The sequence below is a fragment of the Tachysurus fulvidraco genome, chromosome 11 (assembly GCF_022655615.1).
Source record: "Tachysurus fulvidraco isolate hzauxx_2018 chromosome 11, HZAU_PFXX_2.0, whole genome shotgun sequence".
In the NCBI taxonomy this organism is placed as follows: Eukaryota; Metazoa; Chordata; class Actinopteri; order Siluriformes; family Bagridae; genus Tachysurus; species Tachysurus fulvidraco.
The window spans coordinates 4,282,097-4,307,096 of NC_062528.1; the positions used below are offsets into that span (position 1 = coordinate 4,282,097).

Consider the following 25,000-nt stretch of genomic DNA (forward strand, 5'->3'; position numbering starts at 1 on the left):
CTAAACATCCTGATTTACTTGATTTAGTCTGTTAGCACAGTCCTGGATATTTCACACAGTGTGTGTTTTAAATCACGCATTTCATAAGGTTTAGCAGGTGTGAGACTAATTCTGAGCTTAAACACAGACACACAGGAATTTTTTGAGGAAGTCTGTGAGAAGTTCTTCATTTTCGAAATGAACTTATAAATGAAATATGGCTCTTTATTTAAAAGACTCTTATAGCTGTAACTATAATCCTATAAACCTAAACGATGACCTTGTCTCTTCATGAGGAAACGCTCGGGACGTAAATTAGCTTGTAAACTCAGACGTGCGTAAACATTAACGACGCCTCGCTTTCTGAGAACTTGATGGAATAGGTTTTAAGAGCTACACGTTCTCTCATTAAAACATTACGGTGGTAAATGAATGAGATTTAATGAGCTTTAGCGAAATAAGGGACTTCAAAAAGAGCTGAAAAATGACCCGAACAAACTAAGAATTACAACACTGATGATGAATTATTGGAACCGGTGTTTGATTTTGGACCAGCATAGAAAATTTTAACTAAAATGTTGATATTTTTTGAGAAACCATGTGGTGACAGATATATCAGATATATTCAATAAGAAAAGCTACTAAATATTACAAAACCATTATGGAAGAAATGGAAAAATTTAGGTACAGATGAAGAGAAAATATAAAACGCAAGCAAGCATGCATCTTTCTTTTTTCTTTAGAAACTGCACTCAGATGTATTGGGAGTAAACACACACAACTTACAATTTGCAGACATTCCATCTGAAAAACATTTAGAATTTTCAACCTTCTAACTTTTATGGAAACCATACTTCCATTTTTTTAATCATAGTCACTCAAGTCATACTTTTCATTTTCAGCACGCAGACAAAAATCCTCTGCACTGTGGAATGATGATGCATTAAATTACAAGGTTTGGAGTGGAGCGCTTTCTAAAAAGTGTGTGTGTGTGTGTGTGTGTGTGTGTGTGTGTGTGTGTGTGTGTGTGTGTGTGTGTGTGTGTGTGTGTGTGTGTGAGAGATAGAGAGCAAACTTACCAAGACGAGAGACAAAACCTTGTCTTCATCTTCATCTACCAATGGAAGGATCACAACTACAAAGAGACGCAATATAAAGAGCATATAAGACTATTACACTTCATGTTCACACAATCATTTTAATGTATCTGCAGTGTGTGTGTGTGTGTGTGTGTGTGTGTGTGTGTGTGTGTGTGTGTGTGTGTGTGTGTGTGTGTGTGTGTGCATATTCTTATATACACCTGGAGTATATATGCTGACTGGATATGCTATTTCTTGATCGATATTTTTTTAAATTATGGATGAGAAATGTGACAAGGTTCTGAATTGTTCAGTAAAGTGGTAGCTGTAATAAGGTATACTGAGATGGTACTTTCACCACTGTATGGTTGAGATATTATTATGTCTTTTGATTAACACCTTTTTTAATCAGATCCCCCTCCTTCTTACCACCAGCCTTTGCCCCAAATTTCTCTCTAAATTGATCATGGGCAGCTCTCTGCTACCGTAAGGCAGCTAAGAAAGCGGGAGGGTGGAGGCTAGTGGTGGCTCAGCTGGTTAATGGTCTGGGTTGTTGATTGGAGAATTGTGGTTCAAGCCTTTGCCAACCACTGCCAAGCTGCCCCTGTTAAGCCCTTAACCTCTCAAGGGGTGCTGTATCGTATTGTAGCTGTGCTCTCAGAGTAAGTGTTTCACTATTTCACACGCTCTAAACTATCTAGACAACCACATCTTTTTAACCTGATGCTCAAGCTGCCTCACAAAGTGGTGTCACACATGGCTGAGGGAAAGCGCCATCTGCCCTCTTCCACATACATAAGCTTCCAGATGACCTGGAACGGTTAATATCACTGTGATTGACAGGCAAGAGAGAGGGAGACAGAGAGAGAGAGAAAATTCTCCTCCCACACAAAGCTCTCGCAGCTCTTGGCCTTGACAACCAGATCACATCTCAGCCGTCGTGTGTGACTATAGTTACGTCAAACTAGACGTTTCATTTTGTCTTCTGTTTGTTTATTGGAAATGAGTGCTAATAATAGAGGAGAAAAGATGAGGTATGGTGATTCACTTGTTGTTTTTTTTATAAATAGCAAACAATAGTTTAGAGAGATTGCAGGGTTTTTAGATTGAGCCATCTGTATGTGACTTCTGGACAAGTCTGTTTCGTCCTCACACCTTTATCTGAGAGTAAATCACATGGACGCTGAGCAGAACATCACAGTGACAGACGAGATACACATTTAATACAAACTGATGCAATGCCTCTCTACTACTTCCACAGCAAAACACATACACAGGCTGATGATGGTGGTTTGATGGTGAGTTCCAGTGTTACTGTGGTAAAAATAGAGAGATCAGAATACGGTGCTGAGCGTAGGTGTTCACCATGGCAACCGGAGACAGGGAGAGAGAGACAGAGAGAGAGAGAGCGAGGGAGAGGTTAATGTTAAAGTTGAGAGATGAAAACTTCACAGCATGAACACATTCTGTTCCAATCTCTCTATTTCTCTCTTACTTGTCTGGGTTTCTCTACAATTTTATCCCTTTCTGTCTCTTCCCCCCCCCCCTCTCTCTCTCTCTCTCTCTCTCTCTCTCTCTCCACACTAAGCACCCCATCACACTCACTCTTTAACAGCTAAAGTGGTCTACACTTTTAGACCACTAGCTGTAATTATGTCCTCTTGTTCTCACCCTTTCATGAGTGTATGCAAATGTGAGCGTGTACACACACAAACACACACACACACACACACACACACACACACACACACACAGACACACACACACACACACACACACAGACACACACGACACACACACACACACACACGACACACACACACACACACACACACCTCGCTTCTCAGGTGGGAGAGGTGCTGCCAGGCTTGTCCTCTGCTTCTCGTGCAGTTCTGTGGATGGCAGACCGACACACACTGCTCTCTTCTTCTGCACCAACACCTCCCTGGGGGACAGAGAGAGAGAAAGAGAGAGAGAGAGAGAGAAAAAAGAGAGAGAGAGAGAGAGAGAGAGAGAGAGAGAGAGAGAGAGAGAGAGAGAGAGAGAGAGAGAGAGAGAGAGAGAGAGAGACCTGTGAATGCTTTCCATGTGTCAAAAAAGTAAAAATCCATATTATCAGATATAAAGCAAAAGTCATATTATTAAATAATTTGATAATAAAAAGAAAAAAAAAGAATAAATAGGAAAAATATTTAGATATTTATAGTCAGCACATATACTATGCTACGATCTACACTGTACTTTTGAGAACATCCTGACAAAAAAATCACAGCCTGGTCCTTGAACATCACTGGGGAGGACAGACGAGGACATTCGTGAAAAGCATTTCACTTCGAAATGTGTGTTATAAATAAAATTCGAATCGCATGAAAGCAGATAAGGGATTAAGAGCAGTGATGAGTGGTTCGCAAACCTCTCTGACTCTTTGAATCGACTTTTTTTTTTAATCATTGACCTTTTTTTTATTACTATTTAATAAAAGGGAAAGTTTTGGACTCATAGATTGGACGAACCGAGAAATTACTGTTTAAATTTAGCCAAATGTTTTATGTGTGAAATTTGGTCAGCAGTTTGAGTAAATCAAAGTAGTTTAAATAAAACATAAGTAAGAAGTAAACACTTCTACTGTACCTCACTTGATTGACTACTTTAGTACTTAATACTGTATTGAAGTTTTGAGTTTTATCTTAAATGGTAGCCTGATTTAGGTTGATATTAGCATACTTTTTCATTTCGGTTCACTTTTAAGCACTCTTAGGTTCAAGACAGGATTTAAAAGGGTAATAAACATTTTAAATTACATTTACATTTACAGCATTTGGACGCCCTTATCCAGAGCGACGTACATAAGTGCTTAAATCTCTAACATTGAATACATTAATGCAGGTTCACTAGGTTACATACTTAAGATACCATGAGTTTAAAACATTTGTTCAAAGTTACATTGAAAAAGTGTCAAAGGTTTTTTTTTAATGCAAAAGATAAGGAAAGATGTGCTAGTTGAAGTGTTTCCTGAAAAACGCAATACAGATGAGATCTGTTGGGTGTTTTAGAAAGTTAGGTGTTACAGTAGTTCTCCCCTTCAGTCACAGCTCGCAACCTTGGGGTAATCATGGACAATCAACTGTCCTTTTCCTCTCATGTTGCTAATGTGTCTCCCTAATTGGAAGGATTCGGCCATTTTTGTCCACACAGGCTGCTCAGGCACTGGTTAAGTCTCTTGTCATTTCAAGACTGGATTACTGCAATGCACTGCTGGCAGGTCTGCCTATGGACGCAATTCGTCCTCTGCAAATGTTCCGAAATGCAGCTGCGCGGCTTGTTTTCAACCTGCCAAAGCGATCCTTCCACTGGCTTCCTGTAGCTGCACGCCTCAGATTCAAAACACTGATGCTGGCCTACAAAGCCAAAAACCGACCAGCTCCCTCTTACCTCAAAGCCCTCATCACTCCTCACACTGCACCTCACACCCTCAGGTCTACCAGCACTACTCGAATGGTTCCACCACCTCTCAGGGTAAGAGGTAAGTATACTACAAGACTCTTTTCTGTTCTGGCACCAAGGTGGTGGAATGAACTTCCCCTAGAGGTCCGGACAGCTGAGTCACTGGCTATTTTCAAATGATGGTTGAAGACTTACTTATTTATGAAACACTTCAACTAGCACTTCCTTCCCTGTTTGTTGCATATACTGTATGTTAATGAAGAAAAAAACAAGGTTTTAGGATCATGGTATCTTAAGTATGTAACCTAGTGAACCAGAGTTAATGTATCCAATGATAGAGACTTAAACACTTCTGTACTGTCGCTCAGGACAAGGGCTTCTGCCAAATGCTGTAAATGTAAGTGTAGTTCACCTGTTAGATGTCTGATCTTCCATCTGATTTCCAAATCTCTGTATATACATATGTGTGTGTGTGTGTGTGTGTGTGTGTGTGTGTGTGTGTGTGTGTGTGTGTGTGTGTGTGTGTGCGCGTGTGTGTATAATAGAGAGAAAGAGTGCAATTGCATGATAATGACAGCGCACTAACCCACGCATAGTTAAACTGAAGTTCTGCAATGTTCCCATGACAACTCAATATGTACTGTGTGAGTAGATACTGCCACACACACACACACACACACACACACACACACACACACACACACACACACACACACACACACACACACACACATTCTGAAAGTTTAGGTGTGCCACAAGGCTTTAGTGTTTGTCCTCTCACTTTGTTTCCTCTCACTTTGTGTCTTTCTATCTCTCATTCACCATCTGCTAAGTATTTCTCTCTCTCTCTCTCTCTCTCTCTCTCTCTCTCTCTCTCTCTCTCTCTCTCTCTCTCTCTCTCTCTCTCTCTCTCTTGCTTCTAATCACACACACACACACACACACACACACACACACACACACACACACACACACACACACACACACACACACACACACCAGAGTATTAAGAGCATGGTTCTCAATCTGGAGCCTTGTCCTTTCTTCTCCTGTTCCACACATATCTCTCTATCGCTCTATTTCCACACATTTCTGATAACAAAAAAAAAATCCTCCTATTCACCACATGGAATTGCGATTAGCTCAAGGTCAAAACACAAGCACTGCAGAAAAAGAGACAGGAAAGATAGTGGAAGGAACAGAGAAATAATATCACTTATTTTTAAATAAACAATTAGACTGATTAGCATTAATCTCACACACACACACACACACACACACACACACACACACACACACACACACACACACACACACACACACACACACTGTTTCATGATTTTTAAGCACTCTTGTTTGAGCCATGTTAATGCTGTTTTTCTCATGCTAATGGACTGATTAAAGCCTCCCTCTGCTGCTCTTTATCTCCCCATCTCTGATAAATGACGGGAAGCTCAAAACACCTGCACAGGAAGAAAAGAGCTAAAAACAGAGCGACGGCATCCATGCAACCGTCCCAGCTTTATCCTGTTCCAGCAACCGCACACTAATCAGAAACCGGTCAAATGATGTCGCTAGTGTGAACAACGAGGGAAATAAAAGGCATTTGTTATTCTTGTCATTGCAAAGGACAAAGAAACGGATTTCCGCAGCCGTCCAGGTGCTTTGTATTACTGTATGTATTTAAATGAATTTAATACTAATGGACTGATAATGTTTGAAATAAATTCAGACCAGAGAGCCAAAACAAATACATTATTTTATTTATCTGATTGAGATTATTAGCGCTTTTGCTTCATGACTAACAAAAAAAAAAGACAACGGGTTTCGTTCGTAACTTTTTCAGCTGTAAATGGAAATGTTTTCAAACTAAAAATTGACATGAGATTTTTTGAAGATTTCGTGGATTTTCTTTGTACTCATGTACACACATGACTACATTAAGCCCCACCCACAAAACTCCCTAAAAGGCAAAGTTTACAAAAAAAAAAAAAAAAAAAGCAAGGGAAAAAGTGGGGAATAAGCACTGAGGGATAGAAAGAGCGCCTCCTGTGTGTGAAAGTGTGGCATGTTTGAAGTCTTCCAATAACGCAGCTCATCCATTGCAGTGCACTGGCTACCGCAGACTCACACTAACTCCTCCTCCTCATGCAGACTGTCATTTCATTACAGAAAAACTTCACAGCATGATCCAGGTATAAAATCATAATAACTTACTGACATTTGTATGATTTCATGATGGTCAGTTAAGTTTATACAAACACGATGAACTAACCACATTTCTTGTGTAACTGCTTTGACAAATGTTTAACGAATAAACAACATTCTCAGAAATGATCCCGTGTTATTGTGTCCTTTATGATAACCGCTTTGAGAAGAAGAAAACAAATGGACCTCCATGTTCTGTACTAATAACGACACCTAGAGCTTCTAAAGTGTTAGGTGTTTCCATGGTAACATGTTCATTAGACTAGTTGTATAGCAAACTGTACAAATTTTTTGTAAATTTGTAAAATATAAGTAAAGAGTATGTTTTTATCACCAAGCACTTGACAGTAGTGCTGTTCGGCAGATTTACAGTGCATTGTGGGTAACATTACACTTCTCTATATGAGCACTACAGACATTGATTGTGCACTATGTTGTAACGAGGGAGAAAAGTGAGACTCCCTGGAGTTTGTGCTGTTGTGACTTTCTCTCAGGTCGTTGCCTCTAATGGCGGTCACTGAAAAACTCCCAGAAAAGAACAAGAAGGAGGAGGTAAATGAATCGGTTCTGGTGTTCAGACGTCACCTGTGAAAAGGAAACGAGGAGCAGCAGAATCAGGAGCGGATGAAATGTCATACCTGTTCTTTGGAGTGTGACAGAAGCAATGATTTGTGTGAAAAAGGCCTTTTTATTTTTAGCTTTCGCCTCTCACAGGTTTCCAAGGAAACCAGATCACCGTCTCTATGAAGACGACCAGCGCTGCTGTATGAAAAGGCAATTAGCCCCACGTCATAGCAGAAATCGTTTTAATTTAGAGTTTAATGATTAATCCGTCTGAAACGGTGACGAGCTAAAATGTGACTTCTAAAAACTTTCAGAGCGTGATTTTCTGTCATTCATATTTGCTAATTTAGTGGTGGATCAAATGTGTTTAATAGATGATGGCCATCCCCCAAACGAAGATGTGTGAATGTTCTGGACAAGAAAAGAATGAAAATCAGAGCGACGGGACCCGCGTGAGTGTCGCAGCTTTATCCGTTTACTAATCAGATAAAGCGTCTGATCAAATCACGCTGTTAGTGTGAACAGAGACGGCAATAAAAGTGTCTGTTATCAATGATTTATCATTAGAAAGAACAAAGAAACAGATTTCAGCAGCACACGTGTGTGCGTGTGTGTGTGCGTGTGTGTGCGTGTGTGTGCGTGTGTGTGTGTGTGTGTGTGTGTGTGTGTGTGTGTGTGTGTGTGTGTGTGTGTTTGAGGAAATTAATTTAATACTAATAGAGCAATATTGTCAGAAATAATTCATCCTGAAACAAATGCCTCATTTTAGTTCACATATCACTAATGTTAGCATTTTCTGATCTCAAACAAACAAACAAACAAATAAACAAGTAAATAATTCCTTTACTTATTTTACATTTAAGGCCTGAAAAGATTTCGCTAAATAAATAAGTAACAAAAAAACAAATGGAAATCATTTATTTATTTCTTCCTTTTCATTATGGTACATTTCTATTGAAAATTTGAGGGGGAAAAAAAATAAAACAATTCTATCTAATTCTGTTTCTATTCTACCTGCAAGCAAAGAACACAAAACAGTCAGTTTGGCTGTAATGAAATCCTATTTAAAAATTACCTGATCAAATTAAACGGATCTTGAACAGCATCACGTGTGTTTCCACTTCCTAACATGTTACTCAAATAACTGTACAAGCTCCAGAAGGAAAAACATTAGAAACGCTACAGCTTTCCACCGAATCAGGAATTCCTGTCTTTCCACTTGTGGAAGTTTGATGGAATGAATAATAATAAAAGAAAAAATGTCAGATGGACTGAAGATGTTTACTGACAATGAGATTAGAGCTGTGTGTGTGTGTGTGTGAGAGAGAGAGATAGAGAGATCGAGAGTGAGTGAGAGAAAAGAAGAGACAAAGGTATAAAATTGTAGAGAAACAGACAAGTAAGAGAGAAATAGAGAGATTTTGACTTTTACAATCCTTTATTTGCACAAGTAACATATATTAAAAATCAGAGTGACTCCATGAATATTTAAAGAAATAAATAAAAATATTAGAATAATTGAAATAAATTTGGTTAAAATAACAGTGATAATTAGTTTAGCTCTGGTGGAAAGATGAGGTTCCCTTCTACAACAGAGCATAGGGCATTCTCACAACACCCCAGAGATGGAAAAATCATTCATGCTTTTATAAAAATTAAAATCAGTGAGGATTCTTAATTCAACAAGTCTGGAGCAAATTATTTTAACCTCACAGTCTGTATTTTGTGCAATCTTGTGTTTTTTGTTTTTTTTTACCTGACCAAAGCTAAAACTGATCAGCTGGCACCTGAACCTGTTTCTCCTGACAAGAATAAAACACTGTAAAGTAAGACCTCAATTTGTGTAAAAGACGTTCAACTGCAAGAGCAATCAAAATGCTTGACAGAGAACAGCCTTGTCTTATGTACACTCTAAAAGGGGCACACAAACCACCGTTAACCTTCAGTACCCCTTGATCATGGCTATGAAACCTGGTCTGAATCTCAAGGTTTCCAGCACCTTCCACAAATACTCATGCACAACCCTGTCAAATGCCTTTCCTGATCTAGAAAAATCAGACCAGCCTTTAAGCCCAATAGCCTGAAGTTGTCCAAAATGTCATCTATGAATGTCACCTATGTCACCTAAATGAACTATCGGGCACACAGTATGTCTGGTCCTGGTAAATAAGCTGCTTCATTACCATTATCAGGTCTGCCAGGTCTCCCTTTTTAGGCATTAGGTTCAGGACAGCCCTACTGCAGCTCAGTGAAAGCTGACCAATGTTTGCACTGACCAATGTTCTTCTCCAGCGTGTCCTGCACTATAACTGTCCAGAAGGCCTTTTAGAACTCAACAGAGTGACCATCTATACCTGGCGCCCATTCGTTTTCCATCCACTGGAGAACTTCATTAAACTCCTGCAGTTCAGCTCCCTGTCCAACTTCGTGCCTGCTTGCTCTGGGAGCTTCCTGGTCCAACACTAAACTCTCCTCCTCTATCTGTGCCCCTGAACACTCACTGCTGTACAGCTTACTGCCTGCTTGCGATTTTCACAGAAATGCATTGTCGCACAGCATGGATAAATTTTTTCTGTCCATTCTTTTGCTCTAAACTGAAGAAGAACAGATGGCATCCATCTCAGTCGCACTTTCAAATCATGAGTGGACAAGAGCTCCCAATATGCCCTTGATCGTCTGTGGCCACCAAACCCGGGACTTCTACTATTTCTATCTCCAGAGCTTTCAGAGATCTAACAATGTCTCTTGCGATTTTGAGAGTGTGCTGCTGACAAAAAACTTTGATGTGTGTTTTAGTCACATCCCACAACTGCTGTAGAGAGCTAAAAGCTGCCTTCTCAGATTTAAAGTAATTCCATACATAAACAAAAGATTCTCTAAAATCAGCATCTTCTAAAAGTGTAGTGTTAAAATGCCAGTAGGCCTTTTAACTCGCTTTAGCTCCTAGGCCTTACATTCTCTTTACTGATAGTACAATGTACCATACTGTGATCAGAGATGCTTACTGGAATAATAAATGACTGGTATGGGCCCTCGTTTACTGTCTCTTTGTCTTATTTTCCTTATAACACTTAGCTTGTGGGCCTCCATCATCTCCCACAGATGCTTATGGGAAGCTGCATGACTTTCTGCAGAGTTCAGATCTTAAATATCTGTTGTACAGTTAAAATCCCTAAAAACCTTGGTACCCTTGATAACCTGTTGCAATATGATGCTGGCGGGGGTCTGTCCTATGCCATGGCCATGAGGGGTCTCAGAGGCAGCTTTATAATACTTTATCATTAATAGCTGTATCAATATTACCATTATTATTATTATTATTGTTGTTGTTGTTGTTGTTGTTGTTGTTATTATTATTATTATTAACAACATTATTATTATTATTATTATTATTGTTATTATTATTATTATTATTATTATTATTATTATTATTATTATTATTATTATTATTATTATCATCATCATCATTGCTATTGCTACTACTATTTCTATTTGTCCTCTTCCTTTAACCTCCCCTTCATTCCAGATGAAACGAGTATATTTGTAATTAGGTTTATCATTACTACTACTGTTAATACTATTATTACTATGTCATATCTTCTTAATTGGATTTTTCATTATTATTATTATTATTATTATTATTATTATTATTATTATTATTATTATTATTATTATTATTATTGCTATGTTGATAGTCACTTTCCTCATACCCCATTTTCCAGTTATTTTTTGTTACATTTATTTTATGTATTTTTTTGTTTTGTGTGATTCTATTATTATCTTCATCATTATTATTGTCATTATAATTATTATTATTTAAATGGATATATATATATATATATATATATATATATATATATATATATATATATATATATATATATATATATATATATATATATATCCATTTAAATAATAATAATTATATATATATAAATATACAGTATGTGTGTGTGTACTGTATGTAATAATCTAATAATCTAATTGATTGAACCATTATAAAAAAAAAAGCAGTATTTATTTAACAGCAGTTTTTATTTAACACAAGCCTATCACTTAGGCTACAATGGCCGTAACTCAAAATTCGAAAAACATCCATTAACCCCTTGTCTTCCACAATATTAACAGGCCTACAGTCCATTGCAATCCATTTAGATATTGCTTTTGTTAATGATTCTGAGGACGACTTACTTAATGCTTGCTTGCAGCATCCGGGGTGGTACTAACTGCAGAGCTCGCAATATGTTTTGAGTTCAGGTGGTACTTCATGCTAGAACTACTTTGATGGTATGCAAATTCCTTATTGCAGAGAATGCAAAGGACTTTGGTTTTATCAGTGGCTCCATTGGAAAGTTTTGAATTTAAATTTGCCCTTCAGAAAGCCAGGCAGATCTGTGTCATTTGGCATCATGCTTGACTAACTCGCCACTTCAGCTTATTGCAAGATGTGTAGTCGTTGGTACAAGTGTGGGGAGGGGCGGGGTGTGTTAAATCTAATTAACGCATTAAATTACCAGCCCTAATATATATATATATATATATATATATATATATATATATATATATATATATATATATATATATTAACTCTGGTTATGTCTGTTGTACTTCACTACATGCTCCTTTCATATATCTCTACTCCCTCACACACACACACACACACACACACACACACACACACACACACACACACACACGTTTTGTTTAGTTGGTTTTTGTATTTGTATTTTCCATCTAATTTCTCTTCTGTAAATATTGTAATTGTCTGTTTGCATAATAAAAAAGTACAAAAAAAAAAATTTAAATCCCTGAAATTAAAATATCACCATTGTTGCAGCCAGCAAATTATTAGCAAATTGTTCAGTTTCTCTAAAAAAAATCCTCTCCACTAAAACCTCATTCTCATAAAAAGCTTTCACTTTTAAAAGCCTCCCATTTTAAATCTCTTCAACTGAATAAGAACAAGGAATAAAATTGAGAGCAAATTGTAGGGCAACTCCACCACTTAGTGTTGTGTTATGACTTAAAATCACCAACCCATCCTAGTCCTTTACCCAATCAGCAGCATTGTTGGCATCACTGTAGGTTTCCTGCAGCATAGCAACATCAATGCACTTCTGCTTTACAACATTGTACAACTTGCATAACTTTTTGTATTTTTTGCATAACTTTTTATATTTTTTTGTAACTTGCATAACTATTGTTGTATTTTCTTCATCCATTAACATTTAAACTCACAATGTGTATCCCATTCATTAAAAATAATAATGTAAATAAAACCACATCGAGGGTAAAAACCACTCCAGTATAAAATACACCACACATACTACTACTCATCATCAGCATTTTCCCTATTCACTTTAGTTATCTGTTTCTTCAAACAAAAGATTTCCACAAATATAAAAGCTCCTTCTTTTCTAAAATGTTTGACATCGTGTAAAAACTGCTGGCGGTCAAAGAAAAACTCTTCTAATGCAATAATCTTTTGCCATTTGGTGGTTCTTAAATGTCCTTCTTGTAAATGTAAATCGTTAATGTCCTTGCACCATGTCCTTGCACAGCTGATACATAGTCATCATTGTCTGATTCTCTTTCCCCTACGTTTGTACCTTTTTTGCCTGTTTCCTTCCTTGACCCCTACCTTGTTTTTTCTTTTTTGATGGTACTTTAAAAGCAGGCTCATCCACCATCTCCACACCTCCCCTTTCCCCTTACACTGGTGTAGTGGCCAGTGTTTCCAGTTACTCTGCATCTCTGTGCCTGACTCCGCCAGCGCAGGCAGCTCCATCACTGCTCCAGAATCCACTGGGTTTTTCCAAGTTGAGCACGGTCTTTCTTGGTACAGTTCAGCCAGACACGGCTTCTCCTGGACTGGTTCAACTAAGCACGGCTTCTCCTGGACTGTTTCAGCTAAGCATGGCCTCTCCTGGACTGGTTAAACTAAGCAGGCTTCTCCGAGACTGGTTCAGCTGAGCACGGCTTCTCCATGACTGGTTCAGCTGAGCACGGCTTCTCCATGACTGGTTCAGCTGAGCAGGCTTCTCCATGACTGGTTCAGCTGAGCAGGCTTCTCCTGGACTGGTTCAGCTGAGCACGGCTTCTCCATGACTGGTTCAGCTGAGCAGGCTTCTCCTGGACTGGTTCAGCTGAGCACGGCTTCTCCATGACTGGTTCAGCTGAGCAGGCTTCTCCTGGACTGGTTCAGCTGAGCAGGCTTCTCCATGACTGGTTCAGCTGAGCACGGCTTCTCCATGACTGGTTCAGCTGAGCAGGCTTCTCCTGGACTGGTTCAGCTGAGCACGGCTTCTCCATGACTGGTTCAGCTGAGCAGGCTTCTCCTGGACTGGTTCAGCTGAGCATGGCTTCTCCATGACTGGTTCAGCTGAGCAGGCTTCTCCTGGACTGGTTCAGCTGAGCACGGCTTCTCCATGACTGGTTCAGCTGAGCAGGCTTCTCCTGGACTGGTTCAGCTGAGCACGGCTTCTCCATGACTGGTTCAGCTGAGCAGGCTTCTCCTGGACTGGTTCAGCTGAGCACGGCTTTTCAATGACTGGTTCAGCTGAGCACGGCTTCTCCATGACTGGTTCAGCTGAGCAGGCTTCTCCTGGACTGGTTCAGCTGAGCAGGCTTCTCCATGACTGGTTCAGCTGAGCACGGCTTCTCCTGGACTGGTTCAGCTGAGCACGGCTTCTCCTGGACTGGTTCAGCTGAGCAGGTCTCCTCCGGTGTTGCTGCAGCTTCAGTAGACCTCTGGGCTGCAGGCTGGTCTTGGGACTTACTCTATTTCAGTTCTGATGCAGCAGCAGCTCCGGGGCCCTTAGCACCTGGTCAAACTGTAGCCGCAGCGGGAACAACCCCAGCAGGTTCAGCTGCGTCCTGCCCCAGTCGCTCAGAAAGACCGGGCTTCACTACATTTAAAACTTTTCATTAACCAGCATCAGAAATAAATATATTGTAGTCAAACCGCTCTAATACAAGACGGCAGGTTTTTGACCAATGGAGACTTACATCCAAGGGGGATTTTAATGGTGAAGACCATTCGCCTGTAAAGAGTCAATTCTTTACCAATTACTTCATCTACGATATAAAAAATGGAGGAACATTTGACAGTATCACTTTTTTGTTGGAGAACTGAGAGCAGAAACTAATTTAAGTTCATTGTTAATCTTTATGCCTTTTTGAATCAATTTTCTAACTTTTGCAACATCATTTAAAGAAACAACAATTGCACTGTTGCGATGTTCCACCAAACCCAAGTTCTTTAAAACATAAAATAAATACAGATGGGCGACACGATCAAATGCTTTCTCTTGCTCCAATGAAAAATACCAATGTTGGAATTATTTAGCTGATTTAATTTATTTACATCCCTTATTAAAAAAGATTGGTCTGTTGGGAACACCGTATGGTTGGTCATTTTGAAGCAGTGAGTCCAGACAACATTTTAGCCTATTTGCTAAACATTTTGAAAATATTTTATAGTCTGAACACAGCAAAGAGACTGGCCTCCAAGGTTTAAGGAGTTCTAAATCCCCTTTCTTGGGGAGCAGGGACAAGACCACCCGGGAAAAGCTTGTGGGAAATTGTTGTCTTTTCCTAATAAATTTCAAAAATGTTGATAAATCTCAGAGGGCGGTCCATCAATTCCAGAGGGTTCGGCCAATGGATAGCTGGTGCATTGCCTCTGTAAGCTCCTGGAATGTGACTGGTTTGTCCAATGATCTCCGCTGGTCATCCTCCAACCGAGGTAGTTCTCGAAGTAATTCAGAGGCACTATCAGAGTCACAACTTTCAGCATTGTATAAAAATCTGTATAGAATCCTGCTGCCATCTTCCTTATTTCTATAGAGTTGGATGTTACAGTTTCATCAGGATGATGATGCATTTGCTTTTCCTGTCCACTTTTCCTCTCAAGGTTAAAAAAGAATGAGTTGCGAGATTCCATGTCTCTGACTGAGCAAACTCTTGCCCATATTAATGCTCCTTTTACTCGCTCTTGTAGAAGTGAGCCAAGTTCTTTCTTCTTTTTATTTAAAAGTTCATTTTGCCCTGTTCCACTCTCTAATTGTTTTATATCCTTTTCAAGATCTTCCACTGCTGCCTTTAACACTGATGTAGCATGTGAATTATAATTTCTGGCAAATAGGGCAGTGGTGGCGCAACTGGTTAAGGCTCTGGGTTGTTGATCGGAGGCTCGGGGTTCAAGGCCCAGCACAGCCAAGCTGCCACTGCTGGGCCCTTGAGCAAGGCCCTCAACTCTCCCTGCTCCAGGGGCTATATGTATCATAGCTGCCCCTGCACTCTGACCCCAACCCCTCAGTTGGGGTGTGTGAAGAAAATAATTCTGCTGTGCTGCCATGTATATGTGGCAATAATAAATTTTTTGGGGGGCAAGTCGTGGCCTAATGGTTAGAGAGTCTGACTCGTAATCCGAAGGTTGTGGGTTCGAGTCTCGGGCTGGCCACGACTGTGGTGCCCTTGAGCAAGGCACCGGACCCCCCAACTGCTCCCTGAGCGCCGCAGCATAAATGGCTGCCCACTGCTCCGGGTGTGTGTGTGTGTGTGTGTGTGTGTGTGTGTGTGTGTGTGTGTGTGTGTGTGTGTGTGTGTGTTCACTGCTGTGTGTGTGCACTTCACTTTCAAAATATTTTTGTATATGTTTTGACCACATCCCACAATTCTTTAGCTTCCAACTGCTCCAAACAAAGCATCCTGTAATGACTTAAAGCATCCTGTAAAAACATTAAATGCTCTCTTATTGTAACTCTCTCTTAAATTATTCTATCTTTATTATAAACTTAATAATAAAATAATAATAACCAAGTGATGTTCTGATAGACTATTAGCTGAAATCAAGGAATTCATCACTCTATTATTCCACACCTTACCCAAGTAAAATCTATCCAGCCTTACACCACTGTTCTTAAAAACCTGTACTGTTTAATGTCTGTGTTCCAACTTCTCCATCTATTAAATCAGACTCTTTAATAATTTGTAACGATACTGTACCTGACTCATTGTGAGGCTCCTCCCTCTTTCTTCCTGTCAACTCTAATATTAGTAGTACAATTCCAATCCCCTCCAATAATTAGACAAACTCTATGATCAAATTTCTGAAGTCATTGTTTCAGCTGTATAAAAACTTCTCCTCGCTCAGACCCACAGTCTGGTGTACAGACGTTTACAAGTACAAAAACAATTCCTCTAAATTATATTTTCATTAATAATATTCGTCCTTTTGTCCTATGTTTTTGGAGAATAAAATGGCTACACCCACACCGGCATTTGTTCCATGGCTTAAGACAGATTGTCCCTCCCACCATGTGCTCCATTCAGTCTCATTATCACAACTAGTGTGTGTCTCTTGTTTAAAAACTATGTCAAGCCTTTTAATTCTAAATAACTCTGACATCATCTTATTTCTGTTCCCACCCCCATTTATATTTAAGGACCCCAACCTTAAAGACTCCATAAAGAGATAGAAAATAAAAGCTGAAGAAGAAGAAGACACCCTGTGTGGATTAGCTATTTTATTTTTGTGACGCATTTGCTTTCGTTAACATTTTCTTTAACCGAAACCTTTTCATTTAATTTAAAGCTTCATAACGAACCGTTTTTGGTAACATTAGGACTGAAGCTATGAATTCCTCTGTATCCGGGGAAAAAAATCCTTTATTTCCACTTTTACCGAAGGTTAAATCTCAGAATTAAATGTGTCCTCTGTCGTTTGTGGTCAAACATCAGAGAGCGTAGCATCATTTCTCATCTCGGGATCAGTGCTCAGTTCAGCACAATCTCACACACCTGGATGTTCCAGACATGAACCTTTTCTTTCACCTGTTCCTTATTCTTATCCTCATCATCGTCATCACCATCATCATCAGATATCACCTTATTTAAGAATTTTTGCTACATCATTATTACTAGAGTTAGCCATTTCTACTTCGTTCCTGTTCTGATGGAGAACAACATTAATAACCAGTTCGATATTATGAGCGTCATTCTGAATTGTGACCTGAATTTCCTCAAAATTTACCTCATTATTGTTAACCTCAACAGCAGCAGTAGAGCTAGGTCCAGATGCATCAACAGGTCCAGCTGAAGAACTAGGACCTACATCACCAACAGAACCAGCAGCACCAACATCCTCCTACTAACGTCTCCTCTCTAACTTTGGCTTTATGAGGACACGCCAGCCTCCTGTGCCAGATGTCCTCACACTCAAAGCACTTCATGCTGCGGGTGTTTGCGTATACGCTTTTTATAAACAACACATCTAGCCCTGGCTTTCATTCTTACATCCCAGTTGGGTTCATTTTATTGCTACTTGCAAACTTTCCATATCGCACGAGCCCCCGTCCAAGTACATCGTCAAATGAGAACAAACTCTCTTCTTCATGCTGAAGAAATGTTGTTAAATCCAACCTTTTCCCAACTGCCATCAGCACATCCTTCACAGTCGTGCCTGGCGGAGTGATACAGCTGGCGTTCCCCACTCGGGGACAGATACCATCCTGACGCTAGAGCAAAAAGTTCACAAAAATTTTTGCTCCCAATATTGAACTTTTAGCCTAACGATAATATATTTATGACTAGTACACAATTTTTGGCATTCACAGGAAAGCAGAAAGGTAAAATAAATATATATATATATATATATATATATATATATATATATATATATATATATATATATATATATATATATATATTTTGGTTCATGTGGACTGGGGTTTTTCTTTTTATATATATAAAAAGAAAACCCCAGTCCACATGAACCTAAACGCAGCCAGCATGGACCGAGAGACAGAGAGCGAGAGGGAGAGAGGGATGATGAAGAGTGATACATTGAGGAAGAAAGAGAGAAGGATGGTGGATTTTGGAGAGGGAGGCAAATAAAGAGAAAAAGAGAGGGATGTGAGGAAGAGCGATGGATGATGAAAAGAGAAAGAGAGGGATACAGTAAGGAAGAGGGAGAGAGAGAAAGAGTGATGGAGAGAGGGAAAGAGATAGGGATAAGAGGAAGAGAGATGATGAAATGAGAGAGAGAGAGAGAGAGAGAGAGGGAGAGAGAGAGAAAGAGAAAGAGAGAGATGAATAAGAGGGAGGATGAGTGGAGGAAGAGAGTTTGAGTGCAAGTACTCAGGTTTCAGGTTTCTGACACACATGGGGAGGAGTAATCCTTCACAGTCAAGCTTTGATCCTCGCTGAGCCTCTTATAGCACTCGCACATGTGTGTGTGTTTGTGTGTGTGTGTGTGTGTGTGTGTGTGTGTGTGTGTGTGTGTGTGTGTGTGTGTGTGTGTGTGTGTGTGTGTATAGACAGGATGACTTCTGAAAGATGACTCAATTTGACGAGCGCTTACAGTCCAGTTGAAACATGGTGGCTTTTATTTTCTTGTTGTTTTTTGTTTTTAATAAAAAAAAAGTGCTTTGATTTTTGTTTATAGCAGATGAGCTTTTTAAATGGGAGACAAAGTGCAGCCATCATCTCTCTCTGTGTGTGTGTGTGTGTGTGTGTGTGTGTGTGTGTGTGTGTGTGTGTGTGTGTGTGTGTGTGTGTGTGTGTGTGTGTGTGTATTATTAATAATGAGCAACTGTTAGAGCTTGTGATAAATTATTAGGACAATTAGTCCTATAGCTGCTACTCTGCTGCAGTAATGTAGAGATCAATCATAAATCACTATTAAGATAACTTATGCTGTGTGTGTGTGTGTGTGTGTGTGTGTGTGTGTGTGTGTGTGTGTGTGTGTGTGTGTGAGAGAGAGAGAGAGAGAGAGAGAGAGAGAGAGAGAGAGAGAGAGAGAGACAGAGAGAGACCTCTAGCTTCATTGCCGCTCATTACTAAGTCCAGACACTTAATCAATCCTGTCCATTTTAATAAAACAGCAGCGGGGACGTCTTTACTCAGTCGATCAGTGCACTGGGAAGTGGGATGCCGACGTTCCTGAGAAAATCCCATCAGGAGGTTTTGGAATGTGTTTAAACAGAATGGGACAGATTGAGTCTGTGTGTTTCACAATCGATTAAGCTTTCAGTTCTGCTGAAATGAGCAACTAAACACACACACACACACACACACACACACACACACACACACACACACACACACACACACACACACACACACACACGTAAAATTGTAGAATTGTACACACACCTCAACAACAACATGTCCATCTGTACCCTTCCCCTTACACCACAGCCACACACAGATCAACAGTTAAATATTTTCTTTATGAAATAATGGCATGCCGTATTGAGAATGTTTTTATCTGTTTATTAATTCAAAAGAAGTTGGGTGTGTTATAGCAGCTATAACAGTCTTCCCTCACCAGCCTCTCTTTAGTCTCTCTTTTAAAGGTAATAACACGTGTATGTACAGCCATGAGAGCAGCGTGAAGTCTTATTCCTGTTCGATTTGGAATGAACCGCTCAGAGAATATGAGGTCTGTGGGTTTTGTGCTTGTTGTACCTTCGATGGTGTGGTGTATAATTTTGGGTTTATTTGAACGTGCATGTGTATATCTGCAGTTGTATAGGCGTGATGATGGAGAAGACAACATGGGTGAGATGGTGACTGATAAAATCGCTAACCCGATTTTAATGATCAAAATCTAAAATCTTAATTTAAATCTTAATTTAAATCGTAATTAAATCACAATACTGCACATCGCACTTAGTCTAAAGGAAAATGGACATTTGTGCAGAAAAGGATTCGTCCATGTTGAGCTCTCAGACACAAGTAGAGGAAAAATCCAGAAAGATGAAAACCAAGGACACTTCAGGTTTTAATGTTCAGTGTACCTGAGCTTTGATTATAATGGTGACATCGTTCTTGAAAAATGAAAGATAACGGTGTTGGTAAACGTGGAGATGTGGTGAAATGTTGTCACAACCGAAAGCTCAGCTACGGTCCTGGCACTAGATAAGGAGGCTGGATATAAGGAGTATTAATTAATCTTTAATTGTGAAGAAGCTTGGGTGGATGTCACTGTCAGATGAGCACCGATCTTTAATAAACCCTGCTCTTCCTGGCTAATTTGGTATTTCTTTATCATGCCAGATTTCTCTAATCGGGTCAATGTGGTGAGTGGAGCCAGATACAGTAGATTATAGAAAAACTGTCTACCACAGGGGGACACGGTGGCTTAGTGGTTAGCACTCACACCTCCAGGGTTGGGGTTCAATTCCCGCCTTGTGTGTGTGGAGTTTGCATGTTCTCCCCGTGCCTCGGGGGTTTTCTCCAGGTACTCCCGTTTCCTCCCCCGGTCCAAAGAAATGCATTGTAGGTTGATTGGCATCTCTAGAAAATTGTCCGTAGCATGTGAGTGTGTGAGTGAATGAGAGTGTGTGTGCTCTGTGATGGGTTGGCACTACGTCCAGGGTGTATCCTGCCTCGATGCCCAATGACGCCTGAGATAGGCACAGGCTCCCCGTGAATGAATGAATGTCTACCACATACCACAATGGCTTTGGCATTAAGGCATTAGTGTTAAATTTCTAAAATGCTCTAAGACTATAAACAGCTGTAGAAAGGACGTTATTTATAATCCCACTCTCTGGTGTCACCCAGATGAGGATGAGCTTCCTTTTCAGTCTGGTTCCTCTTAAGGTTTCATCTCAGGGAGTTTTTCCTCCTTCTCCATCTTTGCCTCACGTTTGCCTCCTCATTTTTATTCTGATTGTTTACATTTCCCTTAAGTTGCTTTAATACAATTGAATTTTCTGGAAGCTCTGAAACTGAGCAGGACGTATTCAGTGACCTGAAACATCCAAAAGAAGCGAAAGACGTTCAGCGATTAAAGCGAGCTCATCGATAATAATCATCTGTGGTGAAAAAACCGGAGCAGGATCTCTGTGGCTCTCCTGTGGAACGTGCCGCGGTTAGAAATGCACGCTGTGTGATCTACAGTGACAGACTATCAGAGGAGCTTTCATGGAAAATAAGATTTCTGTTTTTCTGGATTTCTGTTCCAGAGATCAAACAGAGAGAGAGATAGATAGATAGATAGAGAGAGAGAGAGAGAGAGAGAGAGAGAGAGAGAGAGAGAGAGAGAGAGAGAGAGAGAGAGAGAGAGAGAGAGAAACGGTGTCTGACATCAGTTAGAGCAGATATCTGATCTGATTTTACAGTGAAACAACAGACAGGAAAGAGGATATCTGTGGGTTTGTGTCTGACATTTGGAACACAAAGAGAGTCACTTCACATCTGATCTGTCTGATTTGTCTCCTTTGTGTCACTCAGGTACAATCAGGACAACACACAAACACAAGACAAACCAGGGCTTCTCTTTCTGATCTACTGTACAGTCCATACATTCCACAACTGTCCATTTTTCAGCATTTCCCCCAAACTAAATATTGACTGTGCTTGAGATTTATTAATTCACTGCCATTTGGTTTAAAACCGAAACAACCGTTCGACTGTTTAATTGAAAGCCTGCGGGATGTGAGTGAGGTTTAAAGATGATTCCTCATCAAACCGAACAAGATCCTGCACAAGAAACGTGACCAGACCATGTGCTAACATAGCCTCTGTTTCTTGTTCTATGCCCATGTGTTTTGACCTTCGTTGTTCCTTTCTACCGTTCCTGCCTTTGGATTTGTGTTTTGGATTAGTTTACAGTTTACATTGTGGACTGTTTATTCAATTCAATTCAATTCCAATCTAAATTTATTTGTATAGCGTTTTTAACAATGGACATCATCTCAATGCAGCTTTACAGAACATAAGAAGCATGAGAAGTTTACGGCTGGTTACCGACCGTTCTGTCTGTCCTACCGATCCTGTCTCAGCTTACTGTTTGGGGTCTGTTTGCTCTGGATTCTGGACTGTGTTAATAAAGCTCCACTTGTGGATTCTACTCCACCTCACACTTCATTACAGATTCCTGTACTGCACTCAGCTCCAAGACTGCATGGAAAGCTGCAGGTCCCCTGACATTCTAGCGTTTTTACTAACACAGTGATTTGGGATCTGGAACAGAACAAAATGTTGGGCAAATCCGGACGAGGTGTACAGAAATTAGTGACAACCAGCTACGAATTTGCAAATAAAACATTTTAGAAGCACACTGGCTGAAAAACTCCATCTCCAATAGACCTGCAGGTCTGAGCTGGAGACTCAAATGGGAAATCTGACACCGCAGTTGGACCGAAATCTCAAAGTGAACAGAGGGGTAAGAAATAATAGAACTTGCATTGCACTGGAAAAATATTGCGATCCTGAGCAAGAAACTATAGAACTGGAATCAACAAATGAACAAAATTTTAGAATTTACACCACAATCACTGGAGACTGAAGTTCTACAGAATAATGTAGAAAACATTAACATGGTTAAAAACACGGAACTGCAATAGATCAGGAAATCTAGACTAGAGTCCAGATGTGTGCAAAAATCTATTTAATCAAGTAACTATGAAGACTGAAAAGGAATTACGAGGCATTTTAACACACACACACACACACACACACACACACACACACACACACACACACACACACACACACACACACACACACACACACACACACACACCTTTCTTCTACAAGAGAAGATGAAAGGGGAGGAAATTAAAGCCGTAAATACAAAACCTAAGTGCAGGATATTGTGTGTGTGTATGCTTATGTGTGTGTGTGTCTGTCTGTGTGTGTGTGTGTGTGTGTGTGTGTGTGTGTCTGTCTGTGTGTGTGTGTGTGTGTCTGTCTGTGTGTGTGTGTATGCATGTGTGTGTGTGTGTGTGTGTGTGTGTGTGTGTGTGTGTGTGTGTGTGTATGTGTGTGTACATATGTGTGTGTGTCTGTCTGTGTGTATGTGTATACATATGTGTGTGTGTGTGTGTGTGTGTGTGTGTGTGTGTGTGTGTGTGTGTGTGTGTGTGTGTGTGTGTGTGTGTGTGTACATATGTGTGTGTGTGTGTGTGTGTGTGTGTGTATGTGTATACATATGTGTGTGTGTGTGTGTGTGTGTGTGTGTGTGTGTGTGTGTGTGTGTGTGTGTGTGTGTGTGTGTGTGTGTGTGTGTGTGTGTGTGTGCATGTGTGTGTGTCTGCTCTTTACCCCATGTTCAAAAAGTTTCATGTTTGTTGGTGGTCAAGAATCGTCACCGTCTTGTGTTTTAGTGAGATCGAGCCGTCATCCGAATCCATACACACACACACACACACACACAAACACACACGCACATGTACACGCTCACACACACACATATACACACACACACATTTTCCCCACCATTTTCCCCCACACACTTACCTGAGCTTGCCTTCCGCATGGAGGTCATGAGGTGGATCTTCACATCGCATCTGAGACTCGGCCTCCAGCAGATACACGAACACACTCTCCTAACACCACACACACACACACACACACACACACACACACATACACACACACACATAGAGCTAACATTAGTTATCATGTCCTTTTGATGTATTCAATTATATGTAGTTATTAAATCTAAGTTAAAGATTTAATGAAGTAATGTCAGTGTTGTAAAGGTTACTACAGTATAAACATGTTTATTTGCTGTTTTAATGGTGTGTGTTGGACTTGTGGATTGAAGAAACACAATTTTCACACTAGAATAGTACAAAAACACCCATAAACCCATCAGTAAACACCCATAAATCTTAACATTTACTATAACACTGAACACCTAATATGACCACATTTAACTTCCAGTCAATCAGAAACTAGATTTATAGGATTTATGCAAGAAACATTAAAATATGTTTCCAGAATTACTTTTAAGATTAATAAAGTGATCTATCTTCAGGGTTAGAACCTTTCTGCTCTTGCACAGCCTCCTTCAGTGACACTGACACACACAGGCCACGCTCCCTTTGAATTACTCCTTTAATCCCTCAATCATTTCCATCATGACTATAAGCCTTTTAGAAGGAACCTCTTTAGATTGGTAAACAGGAACCTACTCTCAATAAGTGTGTGTGTGTGTGTGTGTGTGTGTGTGTGTGTGTGTGTGTGTGTGTGTGTGTGTGTGTGTGTGTGTGCTGCACTGTGTGTGCTGCACTGTGTGTGAGGTTAATCAAATGCAAAGCACTCTCATCACACCACAGGCTTCGTTAATCGCCACGGCGACAGAACAGCACAACCCCAATTAGGCACCGGGCGAACTGTTCTCATACTAACATACCGTACCAGCATGCAGCTGTCTGTGTGTCTGTGTGCACGATTGTGTGTGTGTGTGTGTGTGTGTGTGTGTGTGTGTGTGTGTGTGTGTTACTGATTTCGGCATATAGTGCAGAGCAGCTTTCCTTGGCTATTTTAATTTAACCAAATGTCAAGGAGCTGTGTGTGTGTGTGTGTGTGTGTGTGTGTGTGTGTGTGTGTGTGTGTGTGTGTGTGTGTGTGTGTGTGTGTGTGTGTGTGTGTGTGTGGTCATGTGGTCACACTAGCTTAATGTATCGTGCCCAGACATCTTTTTCTACAGACTCCTGTGGTTATAATTAAAAATAAAAATCAGTGCTTGTCTTGTGACTGTGATTGCAGTAAAAGTATAAACTCCTCTCATTAAGATGTGGGAAAATGTACAGTTACAGCTTCACCTCTGACTGTTACAAAGCTCTGACACTGTAGACTCCTTCCAGTTAAGACATCTGCTTACAGAAAGTGTAATAACCGTATGAGTGATTACACACGTTTTTGTGGCTCATGAACAGCTCTTGTTGTTAATGACAACAAGTCATTAAAGAGTCTGTGAC

The 25,000-nt window shown here is 40.1% G+C and overlaps 1 protein-coding gene across 1 annotated transcript in view; it reads right to left on the reverse strand.

Annotated features, from left to right (window-relative positions):
• The window catches only part of LOC113637857 (cGMP-dependent 3',5'-cyclic phosphodiesterase), a 268,449-nt gene that overhangs the window by 108,709 nt on the left and 134,740 nt on the right, over positions 1-25,000 (reverse strand). Inside the window, 3 exon segments of the mRNA XM_047820780.1 lie at positions 1,059-1,114; positions 2,894-3,003; positions 23,532-23,620. Of these exon segments, the coding sequence (XP_047676736.1) occupies positions 1,059-1,114; positions 2,894-3,003; positions 23,532-23,620 (255 nt within the window).